This window comes from Scyliorhinus torazame, chromosome 15, assembly GCF_047496885.1.
Source record: "Scyliorhinus torazame isolate Kashiwa2021f chromosome 15, sScyTor2.1, whole genome shotgun sequence".
Taxonomy (NCBI): Eukaryota; Metazoa; Chordata; class Chondrichthyes; order Carcharhiniformes; family Scyliorhinidae; genus Scyliorhinus; species Scyliorhinus torazame.
Window position 1 is genome coordinate 102,476,541 of NC_092721.1, and position 23,934 is coordinate 102,500,474.

General features: G+C 42.4%; 1 protein-coding gene across 1 annotated transcript in view; it reads right to left on the reverse strand.

Annotated features, from left to right (window-relative positions):
• Positions 1-6,528: 6,528 nt before the first annotated feature.
• hikeshi (heat shock protein nuclear import factor hikeshi) overlaps positions 6,529-23,934 on the reverse strand; it is a 32,717-nt gene continuing 15,311 nt past the window's right edge. Inside the window, exons 3-5 of the mRNA XM_072476494.1 lie at positions 21,958-22,109; positions 17,809-17,927; positions 6,529-9,949 (exon numbers count right to left, since the gene is read on the reverse strand). Of these exons, the coding sequence (XP_072332595.1) occupies positions 9,895-9,949; positions 17,809-17,927; positions 21,958-22,109 (326 nt within the window). The 3' untranslated portion in view covers positions 6,529-9,894. The remainder of the gene's footprint in view (positions 9,950-17,808; positions 17,928-21,957; positions 22,110-23,934) is intronic.

Genomic DNA, 23,934 nt, shown 5'->3' on the forward strand with positions numbered 1-23,934 from the left:
TGGTGAAGGCTTTACATCTGTCATTTACATTATTAGTGTAACGCTGCACGAGGGTGCATTTAAGTTTTGTCATTCGTTCTTCAAACTGGTGAACTAAGATGACTCCTGCCTTAGTTTTTTTTGCCGTATCTCGCTTTTGTTTATCCCACCAGTTTCTTTGTTCTACGGGCGGCTGCGTCAGGATCCCACCCAACTCTGATCATTGTTTTTTTGTACCAGAGTATTTTGCTCTTATCCGTATGCCACTCATGGATCCCCGGGGGACCCCAGAAAAGCGGCCTCATGCCTCTCTTTTCCATGATGTGTTAACCACGTCGTCTCTATCAACCACGTATCCGGTGTGCTAGGCGACTGTGCTCAGAGGCTTTACCTATCGTCCATTCCCGGAGGGTGGCGGTCCTGGCTTGTAGCTGTATCACGGTAAATTCCGCGACCCGTTACAGGAGCACAAATGTAGTTACAGAGCCACCTATAATTTATATCATAGTCCAGTATTAGAAAATGCCCTCCAACAATGGGTGCCTGTAAAGCGCTGGTTTCCTCCTTGGGAGTGAGCTCAAGAAGCTCGCCCGACATTGGCACTCGTGGATACTCACATGTCTATGCACCATGGAGTGCATGTCCTGCACCAGTGCACGGCCTCCAGCAGTCTTCAGGGTGCTGGCACCCTGGGACGTGCATGTCTTTGCCTGCTGTGGATCAGAGTGAGGTCCCATTGTGCTGTTGGAGGGTGCAGGTGAAAGCTGTGATGGCTCGTTGGTCTCCAATTCTGAGAAGTCATCAGAGTTGGCCTCGGAGCTGGACTCTTGGACCTGACTGGTGGAGGTCCTGGGCTGATTCTAATGTGCCTGCAAGAGAAGAGAGATTCCAAGAGAATTTTCAATTCTGGCATTTCTCCATCCATCTGGGATCTCTCCCGTTTATTGTGAGCCAACTCGTCCTGCAAAAAAAACAAACAGATGGAGTACAATCAGGCTGCATGCCAGGGCAGATGGTAACGATGCTTGGCATGTGCGGATGTTGAGTGGGAGCTGTAAGGTGATGAGAGGAGCCAGAGGAGATGAGGATGCGTGGAAGAGAACAAGTGGTAGTGTCCCAGGAGGGGGCAGCGAGTTCCATGTGCATATGTGATGGGTCTGTGAGAGTGAGGGGAGGAGTGACTCACTTTGGCAAAATGGAGATCATTCATCCTTTTGCAGCATTGGATGGCCATCCTCCTCTGCAGGCAGCTGGTGCGGTCATTGCCTCCCATGCTAGATACATCTACTTACTTGCTGGTCTCCTCTCTGTGCGTGGGTAGACAATTTCATTACATTACTCCATGGCATCCAGCAGCCTGGTGAGGACTCGGCCCAGTAGCACGGCGGTTAGCATTGTTGCTTCAGTGGGTTTGATTCCCGCTTGGGTCACTGTCTATGCGGAGACTGCACCCTTCTTCCCGTGTCTGTGTGGGTTTCCTCCGGGTGCTCCGGCTTCCTCCCACAAGTCCTGAAAGATGTGCTGTCAGATGAATTGGACATTCTGAATTCTCCCTCTGTGGACCCGAACAGGCGCCGGAGTGTGGCAGCTAGAGGCTATTCACAGTAACTTAATTACGATGTTAATGTAAGCCAAGTTATGACAATAATAAAGATTATTTATTATTTATAAAATCATGGAGCAAACTGCTTAACATCCATCCTCTGTGTTGGACCATGAGAAAATGGCTGAGGGATGCTGGGGAGGCTTTTAAATGGTGCTCCCCACTGATAGCATTCAGAGTCCACCTGTCACGGAGGTGATGTGAAACAGGTGGATAATTTTTTCTAAAGTCCCGAAAAAAATAGCACACAAACCAGTCACCACTGCTCGCAGGCTGTATGCTGCTTTTCCTGCCCGCTATTGCACTGGAGCAGCACGGTGGCCCAGTGGTTAGCACTGCTGCCTCACAGCTCCAGGACTAGGGTTCAATTCTGACCTCAGGTGAGTACGTGTGTGGTGTTTGCATATTCTTCCCATGTCCATGTGGGTTTCCTCCGGGTGCTCCAGTTTCCTCCCACAGTCCAAAAATGTACAGGCTAGGTGGATTGGCTATGCTAATTTGCCTCTCAGTGTTAGGTAAGGCTACAGGGACAGAGTGGAGACATGGGCTTAAGTAAGGTTCTCTGTCCAAGGGTCGGTGCAGACTCGATGGACCTAATGGCCTCCTGCACTATAGGAATTCTATGATAACTCCGTCAAAATATGGGAAAATTCCACCTCTTATTTCCAGTGATATAGCTCATTATGAGGGGGCATAGAGAATGGAAAGGCCAATGGAAAGTTATAGGATGTGAAGGAAAATCAGTGATTATCCAACAAGTGAATCAAACACTAAAATCCCATTCCTCACGGGTCATCAGAATAAATTGTATGTCTTGGGATCCCATTGTGATTTTAAAAAATTATTTCATGGGAAAAAGGCATCACTGGCTAGGTCAGCAGTTATTGGCCATCCCTAATATCCCTCGAGAAGATGATGGTGAGCTATCATCTTGAACCACTGCAGTCCAACTGCCATACAAGAGGCTAAATTGAAATAGGCAGTTGGAGGAAGTTTGGCATGTATTCAGAGGTCTCAGGTAAGGATTAGCCAGCATTATTGCATAGGTGGATCTGCACGGAAAGGTCCTACCAGATGGTAACTCGAAGGCCAAGACTAGGTTAGTGGCCTGGGGTTTTGAAGAGTGCTTAACATATAGAGAGGTCAAAGTGGACTCACCCACAGCAGGAAAGGTAATTTTGAAAATTCCTTTGGTCCTTTAAGTGACATTTTCTTGGGCATGCAAGTCAATAGACATAAAAGCTAAATTTCTGCAGGGGGAATGCATTTCCAGAGGGAAGTGTTTATCAAACCCCGCAAGAGTGGTTTCACAGGTCGGCGCAACATCGAGGGCCGAAGGGCCTGTACTGCGCTGTAATGTTCTATGTGGCGCCAGATGTAGAAGGAAGACTTTGGAAGTGAAATAGGGGTCTCTTTGGTTTGGAGGAAACATTTCAAGCTCCAGAATATTTTGCAGGCAAACAAAACATTAAGATGGAGAAATTTCCATCTTTAGGTGGCCCTAAGAATATAAAATTGATTATTTTTAATGACACCTCTCGTGCAAACCTTTCTGATGGGTTTTATAGTATTTCTAATTGGAGAAAGTGGGAAATGCTGTCCCTCGTCTTGGGACACCAGGAATATTAGAAGAGCACCCTGGCTGCTGAGACACTTAATCAAAGATATTTAGGGGAAATTATTTATGAGAGAAATGCATCAATAGAATGTTATATACACAATCGTTCCCTTTATAATAAAGTACAATGTGCATAAATGAAAAATTATTAAGATTTGATGTTTGTGATCTAAAATGCATGGTGGCAAGAAAGGAAATCTCCAAACGGGAGATATTATAATTGATATAAGGCATCAATTACCATATTGTTTTACCAAAAGGAACGTTTCTAATGAGAAATTGGAAGCACAAAAAGGGAGACTCATGAGGTAAGTCGTGAAAATGTATGATTTATTTCTTTCACCATTTTTTTCTGTCTTAAATATGCACTTGTTAATAGTTTTTCATTAAGAAAGTTAATATTGGAATCCTGTTCAGCACAGTAGCATTGTGGATAGCACAATTGCTTCACAGCTCCAGGGTCCCAGGTTTGATTCTGGCTTGGGTAACTGTGTGCGGAATCTGCACATCCTCCCCGTATGTGTGGGTTTCCTCCGGGTGCTCTGGTTTCCTCCCACAGTCCAAAGATGTGCAGGTTAGGTGGATTGGCCATGATAAATTGCCCTTAGTGTCCAAAATTGCCCCTAGTGTTGGGTGGGGTTACTGGGTTATGGGGATAGGGTGGAGGTGTTGACCTTGGGTAGGGTGCTCTTTTTAAGAGCCGATGCAGACTCGATGGGCTGAATGGCCTCCTTCTGCACTGTAAATTCTATGAAAAATGAGGTGAATGCTTTAGTTTGGCAGCTATTACTAACACTTTGCAGCTGGAGACAAACTTGGAATGCGGGAGGGAGGATCCAATTGTCATGGTCCATGTCGTAACCAATGACATAGGTAAAACTAGCAATGATGTTCTGCTGGGAGAGTTTGAGGAGCAAACATGCAAATTAACATACAGATCCTCAAAAGATATTCCATTGGGATGAGCTCCACTTAAGAGACTGGAATCAATATCTTGGCAAAGTGTGTAACGAGGACTGTGGTAAGGCGTTAAATAAAAAGGTGCGGAGGAGTCAGATGCAGGGCAATTTAGAAATCACAGTAGAAAAATCAGGCAAGGGAAGTGTGGCAATTTGGGTAATTTGTCAAAATATCCTCCCGATATCTACCCTATCAAATCTACTCAGGATCTTATATTTTTTTCAATAAAGGTCAACTCTCATTCTTCTTAAACTACAATGGGTATAGGCCCAACCTGTTCAACCTTTCCTCAAGTTCCTCATCCCAGAATGATTCAAGTGAATCTTCATTTTTAAATAAGGCAACCAAAAATGTACAGCACAAATGTGGTCTCAACTGTATACCCGCCATAAAACTTCCATTCCATTCCCCTTGCAATAAATGGCAACATTCCATTTGCCTTCCTAATCACTTGCTGAACCTTCGTACTAATATTTTGTGATTCATGCACCAGGAAACCCAGATTCTACTTTTCCACCGAGAATCTCCCTCCATTTAAATATTATGCAGCATTTCTATTCTTCCTGCCAAGGTGGACAAGTTCAAATTTTCCCACATTGTACTTCCTCAAAAAATCTCTATTAAACACAATTTCCCTTTTACAAACCTCTGTTGACTCTGCCTGATCAAATTATGATTTTCTAAGTGTCCTGTTGTAACCTCCATGAAAATCAATTCTAGCAATTTTCCCATGACAAATTTGCCTGTAGTTTCATGCTTACTGACCTTCCTTGAATAAAGGTGTTACATCAGCTCTTTTCAAATCCATCGGAACCATTCCAGAATCGAAGGAATTTTGGAAGATTATAACCAACGCATCTACTATCTTTGTTTCCACTTCTTTTAAGACACAGACTATTTTGTTGTGGGGATTTGTCAACCTTTATGTCTAATAATTTTCCAAGCATCTTTTCCCTAGTAATGGTGATTGTATTAATCACTTCTTGGTTTTCAAGTACCTTTGGGAAGTTAGGTATTCCATTGCGAAGACAGATGTAAAATACCTGTTCCAACACACCCATTTCTTTTTCTGTTATCAATTCTCATCTCGTTCTTTGAAATGTCAAAACTCTCGGCTCGCCTCTCACTCTTTGGAATGGAGAAACTCGCGGCTCTCCTCGTTCTTTGAGACACCAAAGCTCCCGGCTCTCCTCTCACTCTTTGAAACGCCGAAGTCCCAGGCTCTCCTCTCGCTCTATGGAATGCCAAAACCCCCGGCTCTCCTCTCGCTCTTTCAAATTCGAAACATCCTTCTCAAAGGCAATTAGTAAATGGACATTAATTGCCGGTGACACCCAGATCCCAACAGTGATTCAAGCAAATCCTTCCATTCTTCATATATTTTATGACATAGTTTGCCACATTTGTCACCCTCAGCAACCTATTTTCTAAAGTCACAATTTCAACTCTGCTTTTCCCCCTTTTGTTTTGGATTTAAAACGATATAAATCTTAATATCATCAACCCCAATTCTAACTAAAACTGTTCAAATCCAATTAAAAGAAAATCACGAGAATTTTTTTCCCCACAAGAGGGGAGATGTGGAACAAAATCCCAATTAATCCTGTAAATAAATAGTTGAATAATTATCAGTTGAAGGTTGCGGTCTCAACCAAATATCAGTTATGTGATTTTAAACAAATTAATTATTTATTTGAATTAACATTGCTGTATTGATAAAGTGGAAAATTAATCTTTAAAATAAAATGTTGAATAATTTAATTATCTGACTGAAAAAGTGTATCTGGGTAGGTATAACCAGAGATTATGGTGAAATACAGTGTCCAAGCAAGAAACTGCTCAATACTTGAATGGCTATGGCTAGATTGATACAAAGATTGCACCTAATTACTTTTTAATCAGTGCTAAACTTTGAGTACCTATCTTCAAGAGATTACATGCACTTGGTAGAGTTCATTACAGTGTATGCATTACAGAAGAACAGATTTGATACACTGAACAGCTGTTCCATATTTTATATTTTTGCATAAACCAGAACTCCCATTACTTTGTAACTGGATTGTATCTGGATTTAAACAAATACAATTTTGGAATTTGTTACATTCAGGAAGTAATTAGATATGGCTCTTTGGGCTAAACGGTTCAAGGGATATGGGCGGAAGGCAGGATCACTGTATTGAACTTAATGATCAGCCATGATCGTAATGAATGGCGGAGCAGGCTCAAAGGGCCAAATGGCCTCTTCCTGCTTCTATTTTCTATGTTTTATATACAGCTTACTACTGCTCATTAACTTTCATTTAGTTCTAATATTATAACCTTACTGTTAATCATCTGTATGGTATTCTGCAGCCCAACAGTTCAGAAATTAAGACTAGAATCAAATTTATTATTAGACAATAACTAACTAAACAGTTCAAAGAAAATTATCCATTTAGGTAATGACAGCATTACCAAACACAATAATTAATACATCAGGTGGTAATGTATTAAGACATTTTCGTGAATAATCAACAATAACAGGAACCCAACCTGTTCCTTTAATATCTAAAAATATACCTAAAGTGTACTAAAGGAGATATCACCTAGCTTTTATAATAGAAAGAGTTCAGTTTATGTTTTGATGGAGCAATTAGTATATACATCAGTACATTAGAAGATCATTTTGCTAATTAGTTTGGTATATAACTATGTTTTAGCACCACTGACTTGTGGCACTAATTCGGCAGTTGTGACAATAGGCACCAGTGTTATTCTAGTCCATACATTTGTACCATATTGCTTAATATATGCGAGATCAATTTTAACTTAAGTAAATTACTGAGATTTACAAGGACACATTTGACTTGGCTGCCTTTGCGTAATTCTCAGTAGTCAGTTTAAGAATGTCTGTGGCCAAGCATTTCTATGTATTCAGGCAAGAAGTACCATGATAGAAAGTGATGGCACAAATAATTTTTCCTCAATTTGTCAGACAAAATTGCTAATTTCAATGAATTCATTAGTAATCAGTTGGATCCACCTTTGAATTGCTGCGTTGTCTAGTATCAGTTTAAATTTAAACTAGCCCATTACTAATCTCAAAGAACTAATCCATTTTGGAATGACTATCAGAGTTATGAGCAATTGTGGTATTTAAACAGGAAGAATTAACTCAATTTTGGTGCAGCTGTGCTCTTGCATTTAACTAATATGCCTTTTACATACCATTTCCTAACCACACCTCTATAACCAGGACAATTACACGGCAACTTTGTTATTAAAACTTCATGGGAACCAGCCAGATGACATGAATAGGCATATTGTCGTTTTGACTTCATAACCTGAGTTTTAGCCCAACTCAAATCAATGGGGTAAATGTCTTGAAACGTCCCTTCCAAGGGTGCCACATGAGTTAGGCATCCACGATTCAGTTGCTAATGGCTGTACAGCATAAAAATCTACACAATTCAGTATAAAATAGTAATTCTCCTCAACAATAATTAGGATGAAAAAGTGGCACTCATGAAAGATGATCAAATATTTAAGTGTACCCAGTATTCGTAAATGCTGAACCAGAGATACAACCTTGTATGTTCTGCACAAATGTTCTATCATTGGGCATTTGCTAAAGTACTTGTTGATTGGATTATTGTATTGCTACTGTAATGTCAGCCATTGACGTTTGATAAGAAGAGTAAAATGGCTGAAGACCTTGAGATCCGGTTTCTTAATTTGTGGGAATGTAGACAAAGGGGGGCTAAATATAAATTGGGGTTTTAGATACTACTGGCACTCAATGAAAATCCAGCCACATCATTCTAATAATCTAGCGTAGATAGAGGTCAGTAGAGAGGAATGGAAGAGCTGGCAGAGTAAACAAAGTAGAAAACTTATTTTTAAGCACAGAGGATCTGCTTGACTAATAATGTAAAAAAGTACAGGACAAAAAGGAACGGATGGAAAGCAGAATAGAGAAGACAATTTGTGATGGGGATACTGAGCCCATTTAACAGTAGCATTCCCAATTTGACATTTAAAAATAAAATTTGATTAAATACCAAACACCCGGTTGAAATAAAGTGTGCACTGTACTATAAAAAGCTTCTTAACCTATGCATCTATATTTATTTGCAAACTTGAGGGAAGTATTTACTTGTTAATAAGTTTTGGAATAATTTTTCTAATTTTCAAATTAAGTAGTTCGATTCCTCGATGTAACTAATCTGTATGTGAAGAGTTTACAAAAAGAGATTCTGTCAACCTGCCAAAAAATGGAACTGTTTTGAAAGCTTTTCAACTTATATGGAGACCAAATTAAATTATGCCTGCAATCCTTCAGTGAAGCATTAGGTTTCTGATTTTAGGATAGCAATTAGTTGACACTATTAGCATTAAGTCCTGCCTATCTTTTCTATGGACTGTACGCAATTTTCTTTTCCAGTGCCTGACTCGGGCGGCATTGTTCCATTTAAATTAGTTTCCCCAACAACTTACATTTTCAATTCCACTAATATATTCTGAATGCTTAGTTGTTCCTCAAATTTTGTCTTATGTTTTTACCTTCCCACTCTCTTCAATATTTATTATAAGCACTTTGTCTTGAAGGATGTTCCAGGTACATACAATTGTATCAAGAGAGGTAGGTCATATTCTATTTTTTGTGCTCATCGATATACTGCCTGGTTAAGATTCAGAATATAATTCAATAAAATATCCTGGGGTTACTGCAAAACCACTTTCAGCTACATTAAAAGACTTGTGATAGTGACTATTTACTAACCACTCATTTTCATTCATATTCTACTTGAGGAAGCTTATCAATACATATCTTCATAGCAGGTCAGACACCATCTTTGGAGAGAGAGAATCTCCATTCTGATGAAAGGTCATCAACCCGATATGTTAACTCTGTTTTTTCCTCTCTTTAGATGCTACCTGAATTGTTGAATACTTCTAGAAATTTCTGTTCTCATTTCAGATTTCCAGCAGCTTCAGTATTTTGCTTTTGAGTTGGGACTATATAGCTATGCTGATGCTGAAGAAAGAGGTGTATAGACAACATACATCATTGTTCTACACAGTCTAAGCACTATAACTGCCAGCAGTCCAATTCTTCAGTTCACTATCTTCTGGAACTTCAATCCAATCTTAAAACAAGATAGCCATCAAGAAGACACATGTAGGGTTATATACATAACTAATAAGTCAATATGGAACTTAAAACTTTAGATAACATGGCGCAGGTTTTGTAAAAGGCCACTGTTCATGAAGTATATTTCAAGATTAGCATTGATGGTGGAATAAAAAAAGATGCAAGTCGAGAAGAGTACATCTTAGGCACGACAGGAAGAAAAGAATGCATAGTTTCAGAAAGATTTATCTTGAACAGGATTCCCTATGAACTTTTTCCACTAGATGAGCTCAAACCCAGTCATAGCATATGTGGTATAAAGAGTTTTCACAACATAATACAACTTCTGAACATTCTTAGGTGCACAAGTCCAATTTAAACTCATTTTGAGAGTGAAAATAAAGCTGGCAATCCAAACATGATTAGAATTATCGTTACTATCCATGTAACAAGTGTGATAGGTATCGGAAGCAAGATATTCCAAAATAATTTTCAAACCAGCTTCATTACTATGAAATGCATCATGTATTCAAAACATCTTGCAGAAAAGAAAATAATTTGCAAAAAATCAGTTTATACAGCTTGAATTCTGTTGGTTGTAACAATTATCTTCTGTAGAATTTATGATTTCCAAAAGTTTGGGTTTTGGGACAATCTTCTGTGAAAATTCTCATACCTGAGGGATGGAAAACAAGAGAAAAAGCATACATGGATTAGCAACATAATTATCTTTGCAAATTAAACATTAAAATAATTAATTGGCTTTCTTGGTGTAGCTACAGAAATGAGTGCATTAACAATTTCTATGAAGACGAAGGGAGTGGCAGTGTCGGTTAATAAGCGGGTTGCATTCGAGGTGGGGCGTATTGTTGCCAATCCGGGGAGGGTGAGGAGGTTATGTGATGGTTAGTGGGAAGTTGCAGGGGATGCCGATAGTTCTGGTGAACGTTTATTCACCAAATTGGGACAAGGTTGTTTTTAGGAGACGGGTATTAGTGAAGATTCTGGTTTTGGCTCGCAACGGTTGATTATGGGGTAGGGGGCTTTTAACACGGTCATATATCCAAGCTTGGAGTGGTCGAGTCCCAAGTTGTTGAGGGTGTCGGCAATGGTGAAGAAGTTGAGGGGGGTTTATGGAGCGCATGGCGGGGGACGGGACGGGGACGGGGACCCATGGAAGTTTGGGATGTCACGGGAAAAGGAGTTTTCATACTTCTCCCATTTGCACTAGATGTACTCCCAGATTTACTTCATGTTGGACAAGACGTTGCTGGCGGGGATAATCGACTTGAGTATTCGCCGATTGTGATTGTCGACCACGTGCCGCACTGGGGGGATTTGTGGGTGGTGTGGGGGAGCAGCGCAAGCAATGGAGGTTGGATGAGGGGTCGCTAGCAGATGAGGTGTGTGAGCAGGGAGGGCTGCCATTTAGAGCTACATGGAGCTGAACCGACACGGGGTGGTCACAACTGCCATGCTGTGGGAAGCACTCAAGGCTGTAGAGTCAGGGGGCGAAGGGAAGGAGGGAGAGCAGGAGAGCCTTAGTTATTGGAGAGTTAGAGGTACAGATAGGCGGTTCTGTGGCAACAATAGAGGCTCACAGTTGGTGTATTGCCTCCTGGGTGCCAAGGTCCGTGACATCTCTGATCGTGTTTTCAGGATCCTTAAGGGGGAGCAGCCAAAAGTCGTGGTACACATCGGTACCAACAACATAGGAAGGAAAAGGGATGGGGATGTAAAACAGGAATTCAGGGAGCTAGGGTGGAAGCTGAGAGCCAGGACAGACCGTGTTGTCATCTCTGGTTTGCTGCTAGTGCCACGTGCTAGTGAGATGAGGAACTGGGAGAGAGTGCAGTTAAACACATGGCTACAGGGATGGTGTAGGAGGGAGGGTTTCAGTTACTTGGATAATTGGAGCACATTCTGGGGAAGGTGGGACCTGTACAAACAGGATGGGTTACACCTGAACCAGAGAGGCACCAATATCCTGGGAGGGAAATTTGCTACAGCCCTTCGGAGGAGGGGGGTTAAACTAATTTGGCAGGGGAATGGGAAACTGATTTGTAGTCCAGCAGATAGCGTTGCTGGAGTTCAGGAAGTTGAGGGTAGTGCAGTACTGAGGAAGGTACCAAGGTCCAAGAGTGGACCTGCAGGCATGACGGTGATTTGAAGTGTGTCTACTTCAATGCGAGGAGCATCAGGAATAAGGTTGGTGAGCTTGAAGCATGGATTGGTACCTGGACTACGATGTTGTGGCCATTACGGAGACGTGGATAGAACAGGTGCAGGAATGGTTGTTGGAGGTTCCGGGGTTTAGATGTTTCAGTAAGATTAGGGAAGGTGGTAAAAGAGGTGGAGGAATTGTATTGTTAATCAAGGACAGTATAATGGCTGCAGAAAGACAGTTTGAGGAGGATCTGTCTACTGAGGTAGTGTGGGCTGAAGTTAGAAATAGGAAAGGAGCGGTCACTTTGTTAAGAGTTTTCTATAGGCCCCCAAACAGTAACAGAGATGTGGAGGAAAAGATTGCAATGCAGATTTTGGATAGGTGCGGTAGTCACAGGGTAGTTGTCATGGGTGACTTTAACTTTCCAAATATCGATTGGAACAACTATAATTCGAATAGTTTGGATGGGGCTGTTTTTATCCAGTGTGTACAGGAGGGTTTCCTCACACAATATTTAGATAGACCGACAAGAGGCGGGGCCACATTGGATTTGGTACTGGGTATAATGAACCAGGCCATGTGTTAGATTTGGTTGTGGGAGAGCACTTTGGAGATAGTGACCACAATTCGGTGACTTTCACTATAGCAATGTAGAGGGATAGGAACATACGGCAGGGCAAGGTTTATAACTGGGGGAAGGGTAATTACGATGCGATGAGGCAAGAATTGGGGAGTATAAGATGGAACCAGGAACTGTCAGGGATAGGCACAATTGAAATGTGGAGCTTGTTCAAGGAACAAATACTGCGTGTCCTTGATATGTATGTCCCTGTCAGGCAGGGAGGAAATGATCGAGTGAGGGAACCATGGTTTACAAAAGAGGTTGAATGCCTTGTCAAGAGGAAGAAGGGGGCTTATGTAAGGATGAGAAAACAAAGTTCAGTTAGGGCACTTGAGGGATACAAGATAGCTAGGAAGGAGGTCAAGAAAGGGCTTAGGAGAGCTAGGAGGGGGCATGAGAAGTCCTTGGCAGGTAGGATCAAGGAAAACCCCAAGGCTTTTTACACTTGTGAGAAATAAAAGAATGACCAAGGTGAAGTTAGGGCCGGTCAAGGACAGTAGTGGGAACGTGTGCATGGAGTCTGAAGATATAGGAGAGGCCCTAAATGAATACTTTTCTTCAGTGTTCACAAAGGAGGGGCCATGTTGTTGAGGAGGATAGTGCGATACAAGCTGGTAGGTGGGAGGAGGTAGATATTCGGAAGAGGTGTTAGAAATTTTGAGAAGCCTGAGGATAGATAAGTCCCCTGGGCCTGATGGGATATATCCTAGGATTCTTTGGGAGGCGAGGGATGAGATTGCAGAGCCTTTGGCTTTGATCTTTATGTCCTCACTGTCTACAGGAATAGTGCCAGGAGACTGGAGAGGGGCGAATGATGCCCCCTTGTTCAAGAAAGGGAATAGGTATAACCCTGGGAATTATAGGCCGGTTTGTCTCACTTCGGTCATAGGTAAATTATTGGAAAGGGTTCTGAGGGATAGAATTTATGATCATTTGGAAAGATACAGCTTAATCCAGGACAGTCAGCACGGATTTGTGAGGGGTAAATCTTGCCTCACAAGTTTGATTGTATTCTTTGAGGAGGTAACGAAGTACATAGATGAAGGTAGAGCAGTTGATATCGTATACCATGGTTTTTAGTAAGGCGTTTGGTAAGGTGCCCCATGGTCGGCTCATGCAGAAAGTAAGGAGGCATGGCATAGAGGGAAATTTGGCCGATTGGATTAGTAACTGGCTATCACATAGAAGACAGAGGGTGGTGGTAGATGGTAAATTTTCATCCTGGAGCCCAGTCACCAGCAGTGTACCACAGGGATCAGTGCTGGGTCCTCTGCTATTTATGATTTTTGTCAATGACTTGGATGATGGAGTTGAAGGTTGGGTTAGTAAATTTGCTGATGACACCAAGATTGGTGGAGTAGTGGATAATGTGGAGGGCTGTTGTAGGCTGCAAAGAGACAATGATAGGGTGCAGAGCTGGGCTGAAAAGTGGCAGATGGAGTTTAACCCTGATAAGTGTGAGGTGATTCATTTTGGTAGGACAAATTTGAATGCGGATTACAGGATTAGCGGCAGGGTTCTGAAGAATGTGGAGGAGCAGAGAGGTCTCGGAGTTCATGTCCATAGATCTCCGAAAGTTGCCATCCAAGTGGATAGAGCCGTGAAGAAAGCCTATAGTGTGTTAGCATTTATTAACAGGGGGATTGAGTTTAAGAGCCATGAGGTTATGCTGCAACTGTACAAAACCTTGGTTAGACCACATTTGGCGTATTGTGTGCAGTTCTGGTCACCTTATTATAGGAAGGATGTGGAAGCATTGGAAAGGGTGCAAAGGAGATTTACCAGGATGCTGCCTGGATTGGAGGGTAGGTCTTATGAGGAAAGGTTGAGGGAGTTAGGGCTTTTCTCATTGGAGTGAAGGAGGATGAGAGGTGACTTCATTGAGGTGTATACGATGATGAGAGGGATAGATAGAGTGGACATTCAGCGACTTTTTCCTCGGGTGGATGTAGCTGTTACAAGGGGGCATAACTATAAGGTTCATGGTGGAAGATATAGGAGGGATGTCAGAGGTAGGTTCTTTACTCAGAGAGTGGAACGCACTCCCAGCTATGGTAGTGGAGTCGGACACATTCGGAACTTTCAAGTGGTTATTGGATACGCATATGGAGTGCACTAGAATGATTGGGAGTAGGTTGATTTGATCTTAGTTTCAGACTAGTTCGGCACAACATCGTGGGCCGAAGGGCCTGTACTGTGCTGTACAGTTCTAGTTCTACATCAATTCGGGCACATAGGGAGAAAAAGGAGCGGGAGGAGAGGGCAAGACTGGTGGACGAGATCTTGAGTGGAGAGGAGATATTTGGTGGCGCCGGAGGCAGGGTTGTCGAAGGAGAGGCAGAGGCGTCACTTGGAGTTTGGGCTAGTTTCTACAGGAAAGTTGGCAGGGCAGCTGCGGAGGGTCAGTGTATGAGTATGGGGGAAAAGGCGAGCAGGATGTTGGCCCATCATTGAGAAAGCAGGAGGCGGTAAGGGTGATCAGTAGTTAGGATGATAGGGGTAAAGTGGTGAGGAACATGAAGGGGGTGAATGGGGTGTTGAAGCGTTCTATCGGAGGCTCTACAAGTCGGAGCCCCCAATCGGAGAGGAGGGGATGTAGTCTGAATGGGTTAGAGTTTCCTCAGAGTGGAGGACAGGCCGGTTCAGGGACTGGGGCACAAATTGAGCTGAGGGAGGTGATGAATAGTACAGGGACGATGCAGCAGGAAAGGCTCCTGGGCCAGACGGGTTCCCGTTTTGAGTTTTATAAAAAGTTTGGGGCGGACCTGGGACCACTGCTGCTGAGGGCATATAATACAGCATGAGAGAGGGGGGAACTCCTCCTACATTGTCACTGCTTCCATCTCTCTGATATTAAAGAAGGATAAGGATCCAGAGCAGTGCAAGTCGTACCGCCCAATATCACCGTTGAAAGTGAGTGTCAAGTTATTGGCATACGAAATTGAGGACTGTGTCCCGGGGTGATAGACAAGGATCAGACAAGTTTTGTGAAGGGGAGGCAGTTGTCGGTGAATGCGAGAAGGCTGCTCAATGTAATCATGATGCCTTCGGAGGGCAGGAGGTGGAGGTAGTGCCGGTTCAGGCAGGGATTTGTGGATTGGGTCCAGCTGTTATATAAGGCTCCGATCGCGAGCGTACAGACGAACCGAGTGAGTTCAGGGGAGTTCGAGCTGCATCGTGAGACGGGGCAGAGGTGCCTGCTCCACCCATTGCTTTTCGCCTTGGCGATAGAGCCGCTGGCAATGGCGCTTGGGACATCAATGGATTGAGCAGGGGGGGTGGGGACGCCTTGAGCATAGGGTCGCATTGTATGCAGACGACTGTTATTAATTTGCACCGGCGGGGCTGAGTGCGAGGTTTAGGAGGTGGCGGCATTTGGGGATTGAGCGCTTTGGCAATTTGTTTATAGAGGGCAAATTCGCAGGGTTGGAGGACCTGGAGGAAGTGTTAAAGTTGCCTTGGGGGGGGGGGGGGGGGGGGCGGCTTTAGGTACCTGCATGTTCGGGACTTTGTAAGGAGAGAAGTGCTGTCCTTTCCTGGGCTGCCGTCCCTGGGTTTGCAGGACAAGGTGCTATCAAAGGACAAAATAGGGGAGGGGAAGGTGTCAGATGTCTATAAGGAGTTAATGGAGTGGGGGGGACGGGGACCCTGGTGGGGGATATCAAACATAAATGGGAGGAGCTGGTGGCAAAGGATGAACGTGTCCTCGTCATGTGCAAGGCTAAGCCTCATCCAGTTTAAAGTGGTACACAAGACTCAAATAATGGTGGCAAGGATGGGTAGGTTCTTTGCGGGGGCAGATGATAGGAGTGGGCGGTGTGCAGGAGGGCCCGCGAATCACATCCATATGTTCTGGGCGTGACTGAGATTGAGGGGGTTCTCACATGTGATGACCAATGGGGAAGCCAGGATTCGAGGCGGGGTTGACATCGTGGGAGTAGGTGGGTGTGGTTGTTTATTGAACTGTTTTGTTCTTCTGAATCTTTTTTGTATATGTGAAAATGCCTTGAATAAAAATATTTTCAAAAAGAAATAATTTCTGATTCCATTTTGGCAACCTCTTCCTTTTAGATCCTTTAAATGCAAAAAAAAACATATTATCCTTTATGAGATAAGATAGGTGGCGGAGGTGGAGGACCATATTTTTGGTATCTCTTTCTCAAGAAGTTTATGTAGGGTGCACATGCTTAGAAATATTGAGGAATATAATCAGCTTAACTCTGAAGAAAAATATTTAACTTCAAAAGCAGGCAAAAAGGAAATTAGGCCGCAAGAAGCTGCAGTTCTGCTTCTTGTAAAACAGATCCAAAGGACTATTTACTATATTTCTAACTTTTTAAATAAAAAGATAAATGTGAAGGAGTTCGACTGAATGGTATTGTTCCCCAGAGATTATAGGCTTAATAAATTAACCAATGTATCAAATAAACCATCAAAATCTCCATTTACTATGTGGCTCAGCAGAAAATACTAGCAAAGATACATGCTGCAGTGAGCTAGTAACATCTAAATTGTGGAATAGTTTGAAAATTTTGCATTGGGTTGTTGCAAACTTCATAAGGAGTAGGTGGGGTGTGGTTGTTTATTGTTTATTGAACTGTTTTGTTCTTCTGAATCTTTTTTATACATGTGAAAATGCCTTGAATCTAGAACTAGGGATCACTCACTTAAGAGAGAGAGAGAGATGAGGAGTTATTTTTCCTCTCAGAGGGTCATGAGTCTTTGAACTCTCTTCCTCAAAAGGCAGTGGAAGCAGAGGTTTTGTATATTTGTAAGGCAGGGCTAGTTAGAGTCTTGATTAACAAGGGCGTGAAAGGTTATCGGGGGTAGACATGAACGCAGGGTTGAGATTACAATCAGATCAGCCATGATATTATCGAATGGTGGAGCAGGCTCGAAGAGCCAAGTGGCCTAATCCTGCTCCTAATTCGGACGTTCGTATGACGAAAGCTAATTAGCCTGGCATTGTCAACAAGTCAATGATAGAAGACTTTAGCTCCAGGGACAACCTTCCAACTTAGTCATATAGACAAATAAAGGTCCTGGATTAAAAAATGAGTAAAAGTTCCAGATAAAGAACGCTAGCTTGAGGAAAGAATCAGCCTGGATGCACAAAATAATTCATGGAAAATACAATGTACAGTCGATAAATATAGTTTTCTTATTCTTCAGAATAGTTTTTAAAGCATTATATCAGGGAAATAAACTAGGGTGGCTGCAGACACAGTGAGGCTGCTATAAAAGGAGCTTGAAAGAAATTTCCAAGACGTTTGATTGCAAATGTGGTAGCCTTCAGTTATTTACTGATTGCGTTTGGTGAAATAAATACAGCAAAAGAACAATTTTCTAGATAACGTTATTTTCAGTGCGTCCCTTACATCTAACGAATGTGCAACACATCAAAGGAGGCATCAACATTTCAAACATGCCAATAGATTTTCCAGTTCCTCCCAGCCCATCAAAAATTTCTCCGGCCAGATTTTAGTTCTGTAGGAGATTAATTTAGATTCAAACTATAGATAGACAGCTGTTTTCAATGTTACAGGCATGTAAAGTTAAAAAGTAAAGTTAAAAAGTAACCAGTAATGAAGATTGAAAGTTTTAATTATATACCAGATGCATGCATATGACATAATGAGATCTGAGAGCTATTCCAGAACCAAGTTCAATCAAGGTGTAAACACCAAAAGAAAAGTAACTGTTCCTACTGGTTGCATTTAGGTATACCATAGAGATCTATATTTACCATTTCAAGATAATATTTGCTGGGATAAACATCTCAGAGGGGTTCGGGACCATTTGAGCCTGGGTCAGTGCAAATGAGGTTGAAAAATTATAGAAATTGTCTAGCATCTTCTGTGTAAACTGAAAGCACAAGAAATTTATAATTATTTATAGGGTATTCAGACTGTAGCATTAAACATTTTATATACAACTGCATGTAAAATACCAGAAAGTAGGGGAAAAAAGTGCAACAGCCCAGAGCTTTAAAGACAAATGTTCAAACATGGTTGCTGATTAAAATGTCAGTTTCTAGAAAGTTACTTCCATAGTAGAAAACAGACACTTCATGAACTTTTATGATTGTCCATGCTATGCTAGCAGATTTTCAAAGCAACATTTGTATTACAATTAAGAGCAGCACGGTGGCACAGTGGCTACCACTGCTGTTTCACATCACAAGCAGCCCAGGTTCAATTCCAGCCTTGGGTGGCTGTTGGTGTAAATTTTCTGCTGAGACAGTGAACTTTAGGCGAAGAGTGACTCTAATAGATGTATCCTCCAAAGACAATGGGTCAAGTGAGGACCAGTGCTCCATGGACTGCAGGAGTGGTTATTCTAAGCTGTTATTCTGAGCTGTCAAGACAGCTGCAAGAGGAAGGGTGGCCTCTAAATTCACATCTCGGACTGGCAACTCATGATCTTATGACTGGTGACTCATAGCTTTATGACCTTGTGTAATCACGCAACATATTGACTGGATGAATGTAACATACCGTATAAAGAATTGATAACTATATAGGAATTAATTGCGATACTAAGGAGAACTGATTGGCTGTATGTAAATGAGAATGCAAATAAATTCTGCTTTTCAATGTGTATATTAAGCCAGTTTAAGCCACAGCTCAGCGAGAAAGTATACCGGCAAGACCGAGGGGTCTAGGACTTTCTCCCAGACCTCTGCAACAATAAATTGCTTCTTTTGCTCACGTTAAGGTCTACTTGTGAATATTTTCACCCAACAGTGGCTGTGTGGAGTTTGCACGTTCTCCCAGTGTCTGTGTGTGTTTCCTCTGATTTCCTCCCACAGACAAAAGATGTGCAGGATAGATGGACAGGGCATGATCAATGCACAGGGTTACAGGGATAGGGTGGGGGAATGGGCCTCAGTAAAGTTCTCTTTCGGAAGGTGGGTGCAGTCTCGATGGGCCGAATGGCCTCCTTCTGCACTGTAGAGATTCTATACAGAAAACGTGTCACAGTTTAAGATTATGTCACAGAAAGAACTTGGACAGGAGTTATCTTAAAATATGCTTTACAGAAAAACGGTACCAAAAAGGGTTTAGCTTTCCAAAATAACTCCATGCTGAGTTTTCGATCAGAAGACTTTTTCATAGAATTTACAGTGCAGAAGGCCATTCGGCCCATCGGGTCTGCACCGGCTCTTGGAAAGAGCACCCTACCCAAGGTCCACACCTCCACCTTATCCCCATAACCCAGTAACCCCACCCAACACTAAGGGCAATTTTGGTCACACAGGGCAGTTTAGCATGGCCAATCCACCTAACCTGCTCATCTTTGGACTGTGGGAGGAAACCAAGCATGCGGAGGAAACCCACGCACACACAGGGAGAATGTGCAGACTCCGCACAGACAGTGACCCAAGCCGGGAATCGAACCTGGGACCCTGGAGCTGTGAAGCAATTCTGCTAACCACAATGCTACCGTGCTGCCCTGATAATCCCAAAGCCAATGATAATTACTTGGTTTTGGATCAGTCAGCAAACTAATGCTAATTACAAAAGAAGATGGAAAGTTGCTTTTCCTCAGAAAACCAAAGAGTCGATCATTTAAATCCTGGCCAAGATTTACCACTCAATCAACATCACAAAAGCAGATTATCTGGTCATTTGTAGGAATTTGCTGAGAGAAAATCAGATGCCACAATTGGAACCATAAAATTCCTACAGCGGAGACGGGGGCCATTTGGCCCATCGAGTCTGCACCAACCCTCTGAAGAGCACCCTAGGCTTACTCCCCACCCTATCCCCGTAACCCCGCCTAACCTGCGCATCTTTGGATACTAAAGGTCAATTTAGCATGGCCAATCCACATAACCTGCACATCTTTGGATATTGCAACACAGATTACACTTCAAATGTACTTCATTGGTTGTATAATGCTCTGGGGTGTCCTGATATTGTGAAAGGTACATTATAAATACAAGTCATTCTTTTATTTTTTAAATGCCTGGCTATTCAGAAATAACTGGTGAAACTATTTTTTGCGGGAGCTACAAGATAATGTATAGAATGTCCCAAACACCACTATCACCATTCCTGGTCTGTCCTGTCAGTGAGATAGGACATACCCACCAGAGGTAGCAGCACATTAGTACATAGTCAGGAGAGAGTTGCTCTGGTAGTCCTCAATATTGACTTCAGGTCCCATGAAGTCTCATGACATCAGGTCAAATATGGGCAAGGAAACTTCCTGTTGGTTACCATCTAATGCCACCTCCATCCCACAGCTGATGAATTAGTACTCCTCTATGTTGAGCAACATTTTGAAGAAGCACTGAGAATGGCAAGGACACAGAATGAGGTTGTCCATCACCAAGAGTGGTTCGGTAACACCACTACTTACTGAACCCAAAAGGACACAGCTATTAATCTGGGTCTGCGACAGGTGGTGAGGCAAACAATAAGAGGGAAAACCTACTTGATCTCGTCCTCACCAACCTGTCACAGATGCATCGGTTTTAAATGCATTGATTTCGCACAGACCTAATGACTAAAACCTGGGCATCCATGAAGTGCTTTGGGCCATCAGCAGCAGCAGAATTGTATACATCCACAACTTTCAACCTCATGACCCTGCAAATCCCCACTCTTGCATTACTATGAAGCCAAGGGAACAACTCTGGTTGAATGTAAAGTGCAGAAAGGTAGGGCGGCACGGTGGCGCAGTGATTAGCACTGCTACCTCATGGCACCAAGGACTCGAGTTTGATCCCGACCCAGGTCACTGTCCGTGTGGAATTTGCATATTCTCCCAGCGTCTGCGTGGGTTTTGCCCCCACAACCCAAAAATATGCAGGTTAGGTGGATTGGCCACACTAAATTGCCCCTTAAATGGAAATAAATAATTGGGTACTCTAAATTTTTTTTTTTATTAAATCAAGTGCAGAAGGGTATTCCAGGAGCAGCACCAGGCATACCTAAAAATGAGGTGTCAACCTGGTTAAGCTACAACACAGGACTACTTGCACATCAAACGGTTTAAGCAATCCCACAAGCGAAGGATCAAATCCAAGCTCAGCAGTCGTGCCACATTTAGTCGTGAGTGGTGGTGGACAAATAAAACCAATAATTGGAGGCTCCACAAATATCCCCATCCTCAATGATGGGGGAGGCCAGCACATCATCAATGCAAGAACAAGGCTGCTCTTGCAACCATCTTCAGCCAGAAGTGTTGAGTGGATGATTCATCTCAGCCTCCTCCTGAGGTGCCCAGCATCACAGATACCAATCTTCAGCCAATTTGATTCACTCCATGTGATATCTAGAAATACCTGAAGGAATTGGATATTGCAAAGACTCGGAGCCATAACTACACTTGCGGCATGGCACTTAGACGACAACTCTAGCTGTGTTACTGGGTATGTACAGCACCCTTCCAAACTCTTTGCCACGTCATACCGTCTCCTATTCACTTCTCGCATTTGTACAATTGAGGCATTTTAATATCACCATGTCAGGGGTACCCATTTTACACATAGAATTTACAGTGCAGGAGGCCATTCAGCCCATCGAGTCTGCACCGACCCTTGGAAACAGCACCCTACTTACGCCCACGCCACCATCCTATTCACTGAACCCCACCTAATTTTTTGGACACTAAGGGGCAATTTAGCATGGCCTATCTATCTAACCTGCACATCTTTGGACTGTGGGAGAAAACCGGAGCACCCGGAGGAAACCCACGCACACAGGGAGAAAGTGCAAACTCCACACAGACAGTTATCCAAGGCTGGAATTGAACCCAGGACCCTGGAGCTGTGAGGCAGCAGTGCTAACCACTGTGCCGCTCCAATTTCAATTGTTACATTAAATGTAACAAGGATATCCGCTGGGTTAATAGTTATGGAGGCTTTAATAGCTATCGTACTTACTTGTGTAAATGAATCAATTGTTGAAACAGCTGCACTTGCTACTGGAGTTTGCTGCGTTAATAGTTCCATTGGTTCCACAGAGATTCCTATTTGGGCAACAGATTGAGTTTGTGCAATATTCATCATTCCAAAAGGATGCTGACCAACTTCCTCTGCAAGGAGATATACAATTTTATTAATATGTAATTTTATAACAAATTCTCTCAGAGAATGTAAACTCTGCCAAACAAATGTAAATCCAAAGGAATAAAATTATAACACAATGAAGTTACTTGAAGCTAAATTGAAAAATAAAACACAGAATTAGCATGTTATTTTTATATCAAGGCAAAACTTGTTTTATGGTGTCAATTTGTTTAAAAAGTACAGTGCAAACATTTGATCTTTGATGTTAAGGTATAGGAAAAAATTGGATAATCTCAGAAGAGTCTTATTGGGGGAAATTATTTGTAAAAGCATTTTTATATATGACAGTCAATGCCAAAGTTGAATTTCTATCCATTCCAGATGAATTTGGCAACATTCAGATATAGTTAATTTAACCCATTATTTTTAAAATATTTATACCAGAGTCACGATCTTGCTGATTTCCAACATTAATATCTTTCTATTTGTCAATCTTATATATGATCTTACATTTTACTTTCTTTGGTGCACACTTCAAATTTTGGACCTTGAGGAATGCTGTGAGTACAACAAGCTGAGAGGTCCAGTAAGAAATGCAACAATGAGCAATCAAGGTAACCCGAGCTGTTTGGCATGTATTTTTAGTAGGTAGGTATGCAGAAATATGTACAACAGTCTATTGCTCCATCCACATATTATACTCCTGTTCAGCTAGTGTTGATAGGAGTAAGATTACATATTTGAATTGGCAGATTATTAGAGAAAAGATTTTATTGTGACCAATTTCACCATCAATTAAACTATGCATTTTTTTTAAAGGAGGAAAGTCAACAGTTCAATAAAAGTTTTATTTTTATGTAAAAGTGAACTAATGCACAGTACGATTCTTGGTGATTCAGGGGTAAAGACATTTGTCTGTAGAAATATACCACACAGTTTCAGAAGGTTCCAGATCTGTGCCAAAATAACAGAATTCAACTGAAGGTTGCTTTAATTCATTTCCAAGTCCTTGGTGTGGATGTCAGGAGGGGTTTGAAAAGAAAATTTGGAAATATAACCCTGACTATCAAGCAACTACCTCGCCTAGACTTGAAATTGGCTATCCAACATCAAAACAGCCCAAATGCCACTCATTTTCTAAGCAGACCAGAAAAAAAGGCATTTGAATAAGGTGCAGGAGGAAGGCTGGTGTCCTAGTGCTATAACCCAGCAGTCAGTGACTTTAGAAGATCAGGAATGTAAAAGATAAAGTCCTGAAGTGGCAAACGGAGATTATGTTCTTGTTCGGTTCCATTCACAATTTCTCCAGTTAGGAAGCAGGTCATGCCAACTCACAGCAGAACCCAAATAACATGCAAGTTGAGGCTTACCAGTGGGAAGAACAGTCACACCATGCAAATCCCAAATAATGTCCATCACCAATAACAAAGCCCAGTAATATCTCTGCATTGCAATGGAACCACAAAATGTCTGGGGGTCACCATTTACCAGAAGCTGAACTAGGCCAGTCATATTAACACAACTACAACAGCATGTACTCTGCAACAAGTGGCTCACCTCCTGGTGCCTTAAAACCTCTCCACCATCCAAAAGACTCAAGCCAGAAATGTAATGGATTGATGATCGTTCACCTGGATGGTTGCAGTTTTAACAAGTCAAGAAACTAGACACCCTCCAAGATGGAGCAATTCACTCGACTGGTGCTTCTACCGCTGAACTTAATACACACACCCACGTGACTGTTGTTTGTGCAATCCACAAGGTGCATGCATATATCAACTGACTACGGTTACTTAGGCAGTTCCTCCAATATGATCTCTACCACCAAGAAGGACAGGAGCAGTGATGTTC